Below are 16,599 nucleotides of genomic sequence, written 5' to 3' on the forward strand. Positions count from 1 at the left end.
CACTGAAAATAGTAGAGATGCGACAACGCGTTGGTGGAGTATAGAAATGCAGAATCTCCTTTGGAGAGAGGCACCTACTTTGACCTCTGACCTCTTCATCATCATGAATGTATCGAAAACTAATTATGTATTTTGATAGATTTAAAATTAGAAATTTCAGTAATTACATAGAATGTTAAATTTTTTTATAATTAAACTCCAAAATTTATGTTGGTCATCAAAGTCTTCTGAAGGCAATGGCAATGTTTTTGTTAATAAGCTACATCCACTAATAGAAATACTCTCCTATTTATACTATGTTAGAAATATTCACTAATATATTCTTTTACCTAAATTACCTAAAGACTTAACTTCTAAAATAACTACTTTACCAAATTGACATTTCTCCATCACAATTTATGTAAAAGTGTTTAATTAAGCACACGGTCTAAGAGAAAAAAAAAACTTTTAAAATTTGTAATTTAAAGTAAGATACATAAATTTTTGTGACTATAGATAAAATGAGTGTATTAAAGTCAAGAGTATTATAAATGTGGAAATAATTCTTTTTTCTTTAACTAACTTAAAAGTAAAGATTGACTTAAATTGAGATTTAAGAGGGACATTAATTGAGACGGCAAAAATAATAAGCAATTTTAATTAAAAAAAAAAAGTTTTCTTCTTTGTTCAATTAATGACAAAGACAAATATAAAAGACTTTTTAACATCGAGGTCAGAGGTATGATAAAACGACAATTTGACGTATTCAGTTTTGCTATATGCAAATTCAAGAAAAGACCTATTTATGATATTTATTTTTTACTCAGTATTTAATATAAAAATATAATTATTTAACTAAATTTTAATTCATGATATATCCAATAATTTTCGAACCTAAAATCTCTAATTAAAACCCAAAAACACCTATTATTTCATGACAATCCTGGATAGTAATTTGATCTTTTTTCCTTACATTAATAATTTCGAATCTCAAGAAGAAGAAAAAAAGATTTTTTCTTTATTTGTGAAAATAATAATTCTCAACTTTTTTTTCTTTTTGGTTGTTAAATTTTTCTTTATTTGTAAAAATAATAATCCTCCACTTCTTTTTTCTTTTTGGTTGTTAAATTTTTCTTTATTTGTAAAAATAATAATCCTCCACTTTTTTTCTTTTTGGTTGTTAAATTTTTCTTTATTTGTAAAAATAACAATCTTCCACTTTTTTTTCTTTTTGGTTGTTAAAAATTTGCATTATTCATAAGTTGCTATTAACTTTGACTCGTGCACTAAGACCATTATCACGTGACCCGCCGCCTTCACATTGGTCAAATCCATAATTGATTCATTCAATAAAAAAATAAAATAAGAAATCCTTTATTATCCCTTCGATTTCAAAATAATAAATGTCATATTAATTCATTTTATTTCATTTTAAAAGTATTTTTTAAACATGTCAACTGTATTAAGACACAATTTTTTAGCAAATATATCAATTATTTTGAGACAAAAAGAATACTTTAATAATACTTATCCACTTTACTAAAAATAAATATTTAATAATAATTATTTAATTTAAAAAAATTAATAAATAATTTACCTCTTTCTACTTATTTTACTTCTTCTATTAAATAATATTCTTCACTTAATATATTATAAGAGTAAAACATCTATTTTTTTTAATTATGACCAAATTTACTACAATACTATTAATTTAAACTCAATTTTAATATATTTTTATCATCATTTTTAACTAATATGACATTTTTTAGCTGATATGACCTTATTTTTATGTAATAAATATATAATGTCAGTATAAAAGTGTGTCAAAAATATGATATAATTAAATTCAAAGGGAGTAATATATGAAATTGAAGTATATCATTGACATAATTTCAAAAGCCATAATTCGAAAAGGTACTGGATATTTATCTCTAGGGTTGGGAATAAAATATCAAAAATTAAATTACCGAATTGAAACGAAAAATTTGGTAATTGGTATTCGCTAATTTGATATGGTATTTGAGAGTAAAATTTTAATATTTTGGTATTTGAGATTGGGTTTGGTGCAACATATTAATATCGTTTGGTATTTGATATTTACCGAATATATATATATATATATATATATATATATATATATATCCAATAGACAATAATATTAGTCATCTCAAAGAATCTCTTGGACCTTGGTAATATATTCGTAAAAAACAATAAAAAGAATACTAAATAAGATTTCTATTAAAGATACTTTTTGAATTTTAAACGTACATTTGCACATCTCCAACTTTAATATGGTATTATCAAATATCGTACCAAACTGAAGTTTAATTTACCGAATACCAAACTAATAATTATAAGTATGGTATATAATATCTATATTTAAATATCAATTACCAAATTATTGAATTTGAATTTTAAAAATACTAAATAGAATACCACACGTCCAACCCTGTTTATCTCTGTATATTATGATAAAAAATAAAATTACTCAATAAATATTATTGTCTAATAAATGAAATAGGGACGACTGGCGAGTATGGTTGTTGGATGGAGGGACCAATTATAAAATATACTCTCTCCGTTCTATTTTATTTGTCTCAAATTAGTTAAGTTGATGTCCATTTTATTTGTCTAATTTTACTTATTTATAAATTTTTCTTTCCATGTTGCCTTTTTTTAAAATTAAAATATAAATATATTTAACATGAATACTTTGATAAACTAATTATGTTATTTATTATTTTTTTAATTATTGTGCATATAATTTTGGACTAGTAAAATAGGACGAGGGAGTAGTTACTAATTTTTGTCTTTTAACTAACGTTACACTTTAGCTAAATAAAATACTCCCACTTATTCTCGGAAGCAGTATTATTTATTCAATTGGTGTTTGTTGAAATTTCAGATTTGAACTTTGAATTTTTTCTTAATTTTATTTTGAGCTGTAAAAATGGCGGAACCGAAAGTTACGATGGATGTCGGAAACGACGGCGTTGCGATTATCAAATTCTCTAATCCTCCTGTGAATGCTCTTGCTATTCAAAGTAAGCTTGTAGTAATTTATTTATGTTATTTACTTATTTTTTATTCATTTTTTAATAACGGAAGTAATTTTGATTTAAGCTTATTTTGATTTGTTTTTAGTAAAATAAAGTATAATTTTGATTTGTTTTTAGCAAAATATAATTTTTATTTAAGCTTATTTTGAATTTTTTTTTTTTATCAAAATATAATTTTTATTTAAGCTTATTTTGATTTGTTTTTATCAAAATGGAATTTTGATTTAAGCTTGAAATTCATTTCTATGTAGTTATTTTTGATTTGTTTTTTATCAAAGCTTGAAATTTATTTCCATATGTAGTTGTTAATTTGATTTGTTTTTATCAAAATAGAACCTTATTTTAAGCTTGATATTCATCTCTGTATATGTATTAGTTTTGATTTGTTTATAGAAATGGAATTTAGATTTAAGCTTGAAATTCATCTTTCTATGTACTTATTTTGATTAGTTTTGGAATTTTTATTTAAGCTTGAAGTTCATCTCTCTATGTAGTTATTTTTGATTCGTTTATCGAAATGGAATTTTGATTTAGAATCTTATTTGGTTGTAGTTTTCGCCGGATTAAAGGAGAAATGGAATGAGGCAGCCAGGAGAAATGATGTCAAAGCTATTGTTTTGACTGGTAAATGTCTCGATCTTTTGTATATTTGATTGATTTTTCGTCTTTGTATTTTAAAAAAAAATAATTAATTTTTCATTTGTGATCGGTGAAGTTGCCTCAATGTGACTAGGAGGTCACGTGTTCGAGCTATGAAACAATGTCTTGAAGAAATGCAGTGTAAGATTGCGTACGATAGATCCTCGTGGTCCGGCCCTTCCCCAGACCTGCACAGAGGACTGTCCCATTTTTTTGTTATGTTTGATTTTGGATAGAAGCTAGTTTCAGTAAATAGTGATTAGTTTAGGAGTTAAAGTTGGATTTTCTGAATTACCAATTGCGAAGCTGACATTTAGTTGAATTTCAGTTATGATTGTAAAATGAAATCTACTTCTGTATATATTGAAATTTTCTATGATATATTTGAGTCAATGTGGAGTTAGCTAATTTCAGTTTTTGTTTTCAAAAAAATAAATTCTTTGTTTGATCTGTTTGATTTTTGATAGAATTTAGTATTAGTAAATAGTGATGAATTTAGGAATTTAGGAATTTAGTTGAACTTTCTGAATTACGAATTGCAAAGCGGATGTTTCATTGAATTTCAGTTATGATTGCTAGTAAAAGCTACTTTTGTGTTTAATGAAATTTCTTAATATATATTTGAGTCAATGTCGAAGGGGCGCCTTGGAGTAATTGGTAAAGTTGTCGTCATGTGACCAGGAGGTCACGGATTCAAGCCTTGGAAACAACCTCTTGTAGAAATGCAAGGTAAGGCTGCATACAATAAACCCTTGTGGTGGGGCCGTTCTTTGGACCATGCATATAGCGGGAGCTTTAGTACATCGGGCTGCCCTTTTTAGATATATATTTGAGTCATTGTGGGGTTAGCTAATGCAGGCTTAGCTAAGAACCTAACATACAAATGATTTACCAGTATTGGAATGAATTGGGTCTGATTAGCGGGCCCTGATTGGGTAGGTAGGTGTAATAGTTGTTGCTGTTGTGTTGTTTCTCCTTTGGACAAGCTACAGGAAAGTGTTAATTTCCTTTTCTGTACGTTATTTTTTAAAAGAAGTGTTAATATCCCTTTTCTGCTTCATGACATGTCCTTTTGTATGTGGGTCTTCCCTCCTCCTTTTGTTATTGTTTTACTGCAGGAAGTGGTGGGAGGTTTTCTGGTGGTTTTGACATCAATGTTTTCGAGAAGGTTCATAAAACAAGTAGGATTACTTTCATTTTGTCTTTGTGCAATTTATTGTGTCCCCTTGAACCTTCTTTTAAGAATTGGAATTTGATGGGTTGCAGATGATGTTACTCTATTGCCTGATGTTTCTGTTGATCTCGTGACGAACACTATGGAAGGTAAGAGCACTGTTAGTCCGAATTAGGATTTCAAATCTTTAAGATGGCATACTGTAGCGTCTCATTGGGGTTCTTCGTTTCATTTTGGTATCACTTGTTATTTATACTTTTGTGGGTCCTTTTATTTTGTAACTTTAGATGGAAAGAAGCCTGCAGTGGCTGCCGTGGAAGGACTTTGTCTTGGAGGTGGCTTCGAATTGGCATTGGTTTGTGGTCTCTATAAAATGTGCTTGTCTATATGCTTAACTTTTTCCTGGTGATTAAATTATGTAATGCATGCTTTTGGTAGGCATGCCATGCACGCATTGCTGCGCCAAGAACACAACTTGGGTTGCCAGAGCTTAGCCTTGGAGTTCTTCCTGGCTCTGGAGGTAACTTTGCCACTTACTGCTCATTGAAGTCTCGTTTAGGTTAAATTTTCTTTTCATTCATCTATAGATTTCACTGAGCATAGAAATAATGTTTCTTCTCAAGGTACACAACGTCTTCCAAGGCTTGTAGGATTATCAAAGTCCGTCGAAATGATGATGGTAAGTTATTCATCTTCCTGGATAAAAGAACTGAAAATTGTGACAAGGTGTCTTGGTGGGTGGGGTGAATTTTTTTTTTTCTGTTTGGATAATCGTGGTGTCCGGGCTAGTTTTTGTGTACCTCGATTTAATCCACGGGACACCTTTTACCCCCCACCAGTTGGGGTTCGAACTCGAGACCTCAAGTTCTCAACCCACTTCATTGACCACTAGGCCCCACCCTTGGGTGCAACTTTCTTTAGATCCTTATGTTAACTATTGGCAATTAGTTCATTCCTAAATTAACTGTTGGAAAAATAATAATTCGTTTACCGGGTGCATCATCCTAAACAGAAAATTTTAGTCATTCTCAGCATTAGATGGTGCTGATTCTGGACTACATTTGTGATAGCAACCAAGAAGGATAAGAAATAAGAAGGAACAAAGTACTACTCCCTCCGTCCCATTTTATGTGTCACCCTTTCTTTTTAGTCCACCCAAGAAAGAATGTCACCTTAGTATAATTCGAAAAAAGGTAACTTTAAAATTCTCATTTTACCCTTGATGAAATGATTTACAACCCACACAAATATTCAAGGATTATTTTAAACCACAAGTTTCAAAAGTCTTCTTTTTTTCTTAAAACACTGTGCCAAGTCAAAGGGTGACACATAAAATGGGACGGAGGGAGTACATCCTTATTACATGTACTAGTTCAAGCTCTGCTTTTTCTCTGATTGTGAATGCTGTGTTTAACTTTAATAAGTTGTCCACATATTATCCTCCTTTGATTTTGCTGTACATGCAGAACTATTGAGTTGCTTCTTACTCAAATTTGTAAATCAATTTAAAGACATTAATTTTGTGGTGGCAATTGTTTTTGTAGACATCCAAACCAATAATGTCAGAAGAAGGGGAAAAGCTTGGCGTTATTGATGCTGTTGTCCCTTCCACAGAGTTGGTAAAAGTAGCTAGACAGTGGGCACTTGATATTGCAGAAAGGCGCAAACCTTGGGTGCGTTCCCTCCACAGGACTGAAAAAATTGGTTCCATTTCAGAAGCACATGAAGTTCTGAAGTTGGCTAGGCAACAAGTGAAGCAAACAGCTCGGAATATGCCTCAGCACCTGGCATGCCTTGATGTAATTGAAGAAGGCATAATCCATGGTGGATATAAAGGGATTATCAAGGTATATATGTTTCTTCGTCAATTAATATCTATGTTCTATATACATTTCTCCTCAAAAAGGACAACACTCTAGTTTACCTATCTTTTGTTAACAAAATCCAGAAGATCGCAAGTAGTGTCATGGTAGGTAGCTAATGTCTCATTTGTTTTGGATTTAATGAAGATCTTCATCTTAGTGATTCAAATCTTAAACATTACGTGTGTTTGTCCTTTTATGTTACAATCACTTAATGTGTCTAAATACATTTGAATGATTACGATTTGTAAGAAAGTTTTAATGTCATTTAAGATGTCTATTTTTTCACCTCATCGCTACCGTCATCACCACCAGTTTCAACTACCACCCATTACCCACAAACACCATCCTCACCCATAACAACTGCCGTTGCCAATCACTACAATGAGTTGTCACCACCTCTAGCTACCATTTACCATCATCACCACTAACCGCCATTTCTACAACCACCAATCACTACTGATAATCCCCACCATCAGTTACCATTGTATATCGCCAACCACCGTCATCATTCACCACCACCATTAACTATCACTATTATCCACCACAATTATCAGCATCCACCACCATCACCCCTAGCTACTACACACAACAACAACACCATTAGCTGACACCATTCTTAACTGGCACCACAACCACCAGGACTACCAACCACCGTATAGTTTTTTAAAACTATTTTGTTGACATATTTATTAGATTAGTTAAGTATTTTATTAAATTTATATTTATTAATTCTTAAATAAAGACAAGTTTTTTATATCCAGATGTTAAAAAATCAAACAATCAAACAGTTGATTATTTGGTATTTATAATAACACAACATCTTAATATTCAGATATCTATTCAGATTCAGACATCTAAATCACAATGCACATATTAATATTCAGATGTGTAATAATCAGATTCTGACGTCTTAATGTTAATAAAAACAAATGAGACCTTAACTCAGTCTTTATCCATGTAGCTAACTCAGTCTTTTGCCATTTGTGACAAATGGATCAAGATGGATTAACGAGTTTGTTTTGAGTCTTTTGCAGGAAGCTAAAGTATTTCAGGACCTTGTACTATCAGATACATCAAGAGGTCTTGTTCATGTATTTTTTGCCCAACGAGCTACATCAAAGGTATATTCTGTGCTTCACCTGGAGAACATTGTTGTATGCTGATGCTATCTTGAAACTTAAAATCCTTTGGAAGTATCTTTGTTGAGCATACTAAACTTGATTCAGGCTCTTGAAAATATAATTTTCAGCACAGTAAACTTAATTACAGATTCTCTCTTATTATTACCTAATCTTATGTTAAAACTTGAGTCTATTAACTGTTTGTGTGCAAACTGTCTTGTCTTAATGCAAAGCTTCTCATTGATAAGAATGATGACATGATTGAGAAGCAAGTAGGGATCTGGTGTTTCTTTATAACTCAAGATTGATTTGGTGTGTTTCATACTTGAGGTTTCACTCTGGGATGGCTCTACTTGATGTGAAGCAGCTATTAAAAGTTCGTTATCAGTATGACTTCATGAATGAGAAGTAACATGGAGTCTGGATCTCTTGTATATAATTAAGTATTTCATACTTGTTATGATAGATTTATTTCTGATCACTTCCGTGGTTTTTGTGCTCCTGCTCTAAGGCTAGTTTGTCTTTATTAAGAAAGTTGCTTGGATATCTGCTTCCCCCTAGGACAATCAATTCTATCATATTTCTGAATTATATTTTGTTCCTAAATGGCTCAGGTACCGAATGTAACTGATGTCGGTCTGAAACCAAGGCCGATAAAGAAAGTTGCCATTATAGGTGGAGGGTTAATGGGTTCAGGCATAGCTACCTCTCTTGTTCTGAGCAACATATTTGTTATTGTGAAGGAAATTAATCACGAGTATCTTCAGAAGGGGCTTAAAACAGTTGAAGGTTTGATATATTCTTTCGGCGGGATTTTATTATATCTTAGCATTTGACAACCTGATAATATGTTATGATATATTGCAAATTATGATGCCCTTTGACCATTCATAACTGTCTTGTCATCATATGGTCTTGGAAGTTAGAAATTTACGTGGAGTACCTTATGTTACAGCAAATATCCGAGGTTTGGTAGCGAGAAAGAAGCTGCAGCAGGACAAAGCAAACAAAGCTTTCTCAATGCTTAAAGGTGCACTGGATTACTCAGAATTTAAGGACGTGGATATGGTCATTGAGGTAAATACTGAACCTATATTTTATTCAAGTAATGTTCCGCAGAATTGTTTCTTCTTTCCCTTCTTGCTTCTTCACTTGGCTTCTCTATTTTGCTGGTGCTATAAAAAGGTCAATGACTAGAATTCTACTATTCTAATCTATTGAAACTTTGTTGTTTTATTTGAAACAGTTCGTCTTGTTTGTGGACTGGCATTGAAAATATTCCGCTAAAAAAGGCCAATGACCAGAATTCTACTATTCTAATCTGTTGAAATATTGTTGTTTATTTGAAACAGTTTCGTCTTTTTTGTAGGCTGTCATTGAAAATATTCCGCTAAAACAACAAATCTTCGCTGATTTAGAGAAGGCTTGTCCTCCCCACTGTATTTTGGCATCCAATACATCTACTATTGACCTCAACATAATTGGGCAAAAGACGAGATCTCAAGATCGGATTATAGGGGCCCACTTTTTCAGGTTACAATTCTTGCCCTGCAACTTTAGTTCTATAATGAAGGTTACCATACTAATCTAGAGAAATTGATCTCTATGAATATGTACAACTGATTTCAAGTCTGAAAGTTATACATACTTCGTCTTTTATTGATGGGAATATGATCACTACATAAAAGAGAAGAGTCGATATAATCTGGATAATAGAATAATGTGGAATAAACTGTTATATGGGATGTGATGAGATTATCTTTCACGTGTCTTTATATAGTTTCTATTTTGTACTCCCTCTATTTCTATTTGTTTGTCTTACTTTCCTTTTTAGTCCATTACAAAAAGAATGCCACTTTCCTTTTTTGGCATCTCTTTGACTAATAACTTTCGACATGGCATAAGAAAAAAAAAATCCACATGGCATGTTTAAGACCATAAGATTAAAGGGCATTTTGGTACATTCCATATCTCTTTAGTTTAAGACCATAAGATTAAATACTTTCTTAAACTCCGTGTCAAGTCAAAATCAAAGAAACAAATTGAAATGGAGGGAGTACTTTTTAAAGTGAAATCAGGGACATATAAAGTGAAAGCCATTTGTGCTATTGTCTAGCAATCTAGAACACAGCAGGGAGAACATAGCTATGAAAATCCGCAACCTCCAACTATAAGTTTGGGGAGTGTGACCAATGGAGCAATTTGTGAAAGGGCCATTATGAACACCTGAGTTTGTGGCAGAGAACAAGCTAATTGCTCCTTTTTTTTCTTTCTTTGACATACAACATTCTTGTGATGATTCCGTTGGAGCACTTATTTTGTTGCAAGTACTAATTGATTTTTTGCTCTGGTCAGTCCTGCTCATGTGATGCCTCTGCTGGAGATAGTGCGGACAACAAAGACATCTGCGCAAACAATTCTTGACCTCATGGCTGTTGGCAAAACAATAAAGAAAGTACCTGTTGTAGTGGGAAACTGTACTGGTTTTGCTGTCAATAGGACATTCTTTCCATACGCCCAGAGTGCACATTTTCTCGCAAATCTTGGAGTGGATGTCTACAGGATTGATGCACAAATCACTAGCTTTGGTCTCCCTATCGGTCCATTCCAGTAAGTCTCTTCCACAAAGTTAAATCATTTTTTCACGTGAGAGAGAGAAAACTAGTCAGCAGTTCTTTGCAGTCTGCAAATGTGATTCTTCACGGTTCTTTGGCTTAGACAGCTTTAAGACGATCAATGTAATTAAATGATTCAAACTTTTAAATGCACCTAGATATCTGTGATGATACATTCAGAAGATGAAATTACAAATGTATGAAAGTAGTAGAATGCTGGCGTGCAAATTTTGGTATTGTTGGAGCGTTTGCTGACTGATGTTCAGATTGAGTGTTGTGGCACCTGGCTATGGTATTGGGCGGCCTACATGTGGAAAGTGATGCACATGTTGACGAGTAAATAAATAAGGAATCGAAGAAAACGAAGTTGTGTTCAGAGGGAGAAATTGGAGTCCGTTCTCTCACAGTCCCACGAAAAAGAACACAATAATTAAGAGAGAGATAGGAGAGATTGAAAGAGTGATGCATCATATCTAGGAGATTTGGATATAATGCATACTAAATATCCTGTCCCTTTCACTTTTGTCGGAGGTACCATAATCTTATTTATTCTCCTGGAAGTAAAAGCAGCTGTGAGGTAAAATAACATGTAGATTTCGGGTAGAATCAACAATCTAAAAGGTTTTCTTTCCACATACAGGCTACAGCAGCACGCATGTTGCAAGCAAGAGTTATGTTAGTAGGGATGTAAAGTTATTTGCTTATTCATTTTGCAGGCTTCAGGATTTAGCTGGATATGGAGTAGCTGTTGCAGTAGGGAAAGAGTATCTTTCGGCTTTTTCTGATAGAGTATTTACCTCTCCATTGCTTGACCTTCTAATCAAAAGTGGGCGAAATGGTAATAATGCAAGTGTCATCCTCTATTTTATTGCTTTCTAGATATTGTTTTTCCTACTGACACTGGTGCTGCAGGTAAAAATAATGGAAAAGGATATTACATTTACAGAAAGGGAGAGAAGCCAAAACCTGATCCTACAGTGCTTCCCATTATCGAGGAGTCCAGAAGGCTCACCAATATTATGCCTGGAGGAAAGGTATCACTGGCTAACAAAAGCAAATCTCAAATGATCACTTGATTTTTGATCCTGAAGTGTGAGTCAAATTCTAAATCCCCTCGCAATAACTAGTTTCTTTGTTTTCCATTTGTGGCAGCCAATATCTATAACTGATCAAGAAATTGTTGAGATGATTCTCTTTCCTGTTGTGAATGAGGCATGTCGTGTTTTGGATGATGGTATCGTAGTCCGAGCAGCGGACCTTGACGTAGCTTCTGTACTTGGGATGAGTTTCCCGTCTTACAGGTTGATACTCTACTGTTAAATCACCTTCTGACGATAAGTCAAATATTTACTCCTCGCTAGCTCATGATAACTACTGATTCTGAAGTGTGAACAACGGGAGCCAAACACAAAATAACTTCTGTTTGGCTTGGTATGGAAGGGGGTGTAATCTTGCATGCTTAATAAAGAACTGTATTCCCAAAAGACAATAAGGTGAAGCGGAATGGAAAATGATAAAAGGGAATAGACAGTCTACAACTGCAAGTTATCAAAATCATTGCATTTACGGAAGAATAAAAATTACCAGCTTTTCTAACCTTTTTGCTGCATTTTGCTACTACTTTTTTTTAAAAAAAAATTTCCACCAGAAATTAGGGCACATTTTCTCACAAGTCTTTCTAACAATGATTTTCTTCTTGCAGAGGTGGTATTGTTTTCTGGGCAGATACTGTTGGGGCTGGTCATATATATAAAAGTCTTCGCAAGTGGTCAGAATTATATGGTAATTTCTTCAAGCCATCGAAGTTTTTGGAAGAGAGAGCAACAAAAGGCATTCCCTTGGTAAGAATTTGATCTTATTGATCTACGATGCAATATAGGAACTTTTTACCTGTCCCTTTTATCTTAAGCAAGGCAATTTGGTCACTAATTTATGGTATTAGTGTTTTTTGGGAAGTATAGATTTTTTTATTTACCAAGAATGATAACTATAAAGCAAAAAACTAGCAGAGTTGAATACCCCCAAACCTGCATGCAACTGATCACCCTTTACAACCATTGCTATTTGTTACAACTCATTTTAAACAAATACTATGGTAGTATTACGTCTTAAGGATAATAGTTCGAACTAGCTAACTTCCTCTGTAATCTGCTATGTACTGCTCTTCTAATATGAACATCCTGAACCACCTGCTTCACTATCACATTTGCCTCGATTCTTTTTTGTTGGAATATCCTCATGTTCCTTTCGTGCCACAAAGCATAGTCACTGAGCACCTGAGGCAGTCTGAAGACATCTGCACCTGCGCTCTTTCCTCTAGCATGATTAGTGACCCAATTAAGTTCCTCGGGCCGGTCCATAGATCTTCTGCTTCTCCATTGCCATCTTAACGCTTCCTCCCACATAGCAGTTGAATAAGAACTCTTACAGAGTAGGTATTCTAATGATTCATTATCTTTTTTAAAAAGAATAAATTCAAAGGACCCAATGGATTCGATATTATTAAGATGAAAACTAATTATGAGAAGTGGGCTAGTCCAAGTGCCAAGGCCCGCCGAAGTCAGCAACAAAAAACAAAAACATCAGTTCCACACATGAGCTCTTCAAATCATCAATCGCCATCCACCTTGCCAGCCTGTCGTCTCTTGTGAGTAACCTGTTGTTAACAGCAAGGTATAAGGATAAAACACTATTTAGGTGCTCCCAGGTTATTATAGAGTCCAATGGACTTTTGGATAATCGCCCCTAACTTCCCATATAGTCTCGTAATAGAGAAAGTATTCATCTGTATTACTTAGTGAAGCAGCAAATGTTTCTTTAACCTCGAGGATCTTCTGGACTATTCATGAGGCTTGAGGCACCTTCAATTCCGATGTTCCTTCCCCTTTTTTCATGTAGTAGCTATGTACTCATTGGGACCCACTACTTTTCCTTCTTGCATAGCTTCCATTACATCTTTGCAATAGCAGCTCTATTCTAATAGCCTGGGAAGTCTTATGTTGGCCTAGTAATAATCAATATGCACATCCAGTTGAAGTTCCAATAAGTAATGATCATGGCAGTTGTAACTATTAATTACTTTGTTAGATTATTCAATGCGTAAATAATAGGAAATTCATCAACCATAATTGCGAGCGTCCACTTTCAGCAAACCACGTAAAGCATAGATGTTAGTCATGGCTCCATGGTTTCTACCATCTTAATTCTAGTTCAGTTTGTGGGTGAAGAAAGAACAAAGGGAGATAATGATATTGTTGTCCACGGTCACGGAGCTGCTTATGTCAGAACTTCAACTCCGTCTTACACCAAAGTCATGTCAACTGGATCAAGAAAATATGGGTAGGCATTATGTTGCTCGGACTCTCTAAAAAGGTTGCTGCACCCGTGTCGAATCCTTCAAAAATGCACTACTTTTGAAGGATCTGACACTCACCCGATTACATTTTTGGAGAGCCCGAGCAACATCTATTATTTCTGTGATGATTGAAAGAGGGAACCAACTACAACATGGAAATTGGAATAACAGATGATACATGAGGAATTCTTTTATCGCAGTTCTTTATCGGTCACCTTAATCAGCTATCTGCTCAACTTGAGACAACTTATAACTGCCTGTTTGGTGTGCACATTTTGAACTTCGATCACTTGCTATTTACGCTACGTGCATGTATCATCAACTGTTTACTTGATAATATCATTTCTTATTCTGCAGAGCGCGCCTGCTTCTACGTCTTCAGGATCAAGGTCACGCATGTAGAATAACCAATGCATTCGCGACTTCTGATACTGTGGAAATAGTAAGTCGTTCAATATGGCCCCTCCTCTGACCTCTCCGTCGTTATGGTCATATGTTCTAGTGGTGCCATGTATAAGGACTGTTAGAAGTCTTAGAACAGTTCAATTTCTAGTCTTTTTAAGTTACAGTGGTGTTGGCTTATTGACAAGGATGTTTTGAATTTGCTTAATTTCTTGAATAATGTTGGAAAACATTCCAACTGTTATTTCTTGTAGGTGGAATTGTTTGACAAACACATCTATGACATTCCGTTTTGACATCCCGATCATCCTACTTTTACGAAGTTTAAACTAGACACTTATGACGTTCAGTTTTGACTTCCCGATCATCCTACTTTTACGAAGTTTAAACTAGACACGTATGACATTCAGTTTTGACTTCCCGATCACCCTACTTCACGAAGTTTAACTAGAGTCGTTTGAAACTCCCGTTTGATTGAGTTCATAGCGTTGAGAGTTTCACTAAGCAAACATATAGGAAGTTTATCTCATACTCCCTTCGTCTCATTTTAGTTGGGCACATTTCATTTTACACGGTGATTAAGAAAGTTGTTGTCATGTGATCAGAAGGTCAGGGGTTTAAGCCTTAAAACAACCTCTCATAGAAATGCAAGTTAAGATTGCGTATAATACACCCTTGTGGTGGGGCTCTTCCTCGGACCCTGTGCATAACGGAAGTTTCAGTGCACTGGACTTGATTTTTTGTCTTTTTTTTTCCAAGAAATCATATTTTAAATAATGAATATTTTAACCCATATTTTTAATGATATTCATTGGGCATTGGAATTTAATTGTTCACATTTAATGTATACTATTAATTGTAGGGGTTTGAAAAAGAAAACTAAATAATTTTATCCTGATTTAGTAAGTGATCAACTAATCTAGGATATTTATTTTTAGTAAGATGTTCATACTAAATGGAATGAAGTGTGTGTTTTTGCCTCATAAAGATAAATAGTAAGGTTTGCGTACATCTTATCCTCCCCTAACTCTACTTGTAGGGTCGTTCTGGGTCGTGAAATAGTACATTTCTTTGTACAATTTCATTTATAAGCAAATTGGGGCAACACTACAACACACCCATGTATAATCCAACAAGCGGGTTTGGGGAGGAGCAGGGCGGAGCTACCCCTCAGCTATGAACCCCTTCGAAGAAAAGTTATGCTATATATACATGGTTAAAATTATATATATATATATATATATATATATATATATATATATATATATTAGATGTTGAATCCCTTTCGGTTAGTTCGCATGTTCACTTATGAATGTCCTTAGTGAAAATTCTAGCTCCGCCACTGGGAAGGAGGGTAGGATGTGCGTAGATCTTACTCGTGCCTTTGTGGGATAGCGAGACTATTTCCAATAGACGATCAACAAATTGTGTCAATATTTATTACTAATGATTAATCATTGATTTTGCAATCTTAGCAACTGCTAGAATCACTTAACTTTATAATATTAAAAAAGCCTTAAACATACTCATGCAAATACATGCTTGAACGATGAATCTTAGAACATTTTTATTACTAATTTAAATGATGGATGTAGACACTAAGGTTACGAAATAAACAAATAATTATATGAAAAAACCACATCATAACACTACTAAACTTAGAATAGTTACTTAAAATTTCAATCCTTTTAAATAACTATATTTAGTTAAAAGTTTGGATACATCACAAAAGAATGTGATATATTCACGTAAAATCAAGTGATGTATCCGTATTAAATTAAGTGATGTATCCGAAAGACTATAATGTATCCATGTGGAATGTGATGTATATGTGTAAAATTAAGTGATGTATTCATAAAATTAAAAGAGTATCTGAAAGACTATAATGTATCCATTTGAAATGTAAACGTGTAAAATTAGGTGACGCGTCCATATAAAATAAAAAAGATGTATCTAGGAGAATGTGATGTCTACGCAGATTGAATCAAAGATTTTTAATAATATTGAAAAGAACTAAAATAGGGAGTATTTAGCTTCAAAAGGGTTGGGATGTATGTTGTTCTTACATTTTATATCGGTGGTTTTTCTGGCTCAAGTTTTCGCAGAGTCCAATAGCCAAAAACATCGCTAAACTTAGGTCCTTATATATCCAACATCTCCCCGATTTGCCTAAGGTATCACAATTTGATTGCAAATTGACCAAAGTGAAACTCGCAGCCTGCACCGAAACAGTGCTTTACCCCTAGAACCGCTCTCGCAGCCCGCACCGAAATAGTGCTTTACCCCAAGATGTCCAGTCAACTGTTGCGCCTGAATGCATTTCACAAAGAACCAGCTAGCTTTGGGTTCGGACCCCCCCACCCCACACCCAAAAAAAAAAAAAAAAGAAG

The 16,599-nt window shown here is 33.8% G+C and overlaps 1 protein-coding gene across 1 annotated transcript; it reads left to right on the forward strand.

Moving 5' to 3' along the window:
* The first annotated feature begins 2,492 nt into the window (after positions 1–2,492).
* LOC107841025 (peroxisomal fatty acid beta-oxidation multifunctional protein AIM1) lies at positions 2,493–14,507 on the forward strand. The gene is made up of 18 exons (XM_016685023.2): positions 2,493–3,023; positions 3,591–3,662; positions 4,796–4,858; positions 4,944–5,000; positions 5,139–5,206; positions 5,290–5,371; positions 5,475–5,530; positions 6,396–6,698; positions 7,751–7,837; positions 8,452–8,626; positions 8,793–8,914; positions 9,207–9,370; positions 10,193–10,447; positions 11,169–11,290; positions 11,365–11,486; positions 11,605–11,753; positions 12,155–12,293; positions 14,165–14,507. The coding sequence occupies exons 1-18, from the start codon at positions 2,930–2,932 to the stop codon at positions 14,207–14,209; spliced, it is 2,175 nt and encodes a 724-aa protein (XP_016540509.1). The 5' UTR covers positions 2,493–2,929; the 3' UTR covers positions 14,210–14,507.
* Positions 14,508–16,599: the final 2,092 nt, after the last annotated feature.

Source organism: Capsicum annuum, chromosome 9 (genome assembly GCF_002878395.1).
Source record: "Capsicum annuum cultivar UCD-10X-F1 chromosome 9, UCD10Xv1.1, whole genome shotgun sequence".
Classification (NCBI taxonomy): domain Eukaryota; kingdom Viridiplantae; phylum Streptophyta; class Magnoliopsida; order Solanales; family Solanaceae; genus Capsicum; species Capsicum annuum.

Excerpts from the sequence above, each read along its gene's own strand:
- LOC107841025 (XM_016685023.2), top strand. The coding sequence starts at position 2,930 with ATGGCGGAACCGAAAGTTACGATGGATGTCGGAAACGACGGCGTTGCG. Across the intron at positions 5,001-5,138 it reads CGTGACGAACACTATGGAAG|ATGGAAAGAAGCCTGCAGTG; the intron begins GTAAGAGCACTG and ends TTGTAACTTTAG. Across the intron at positions 11,487-11,604 it reads ATATTATGCCTGGAGGAAAG|CCAATATCTATAACTGATCA; the intron begins GTATCACTGGCT and ends CATTTGTGGCAG.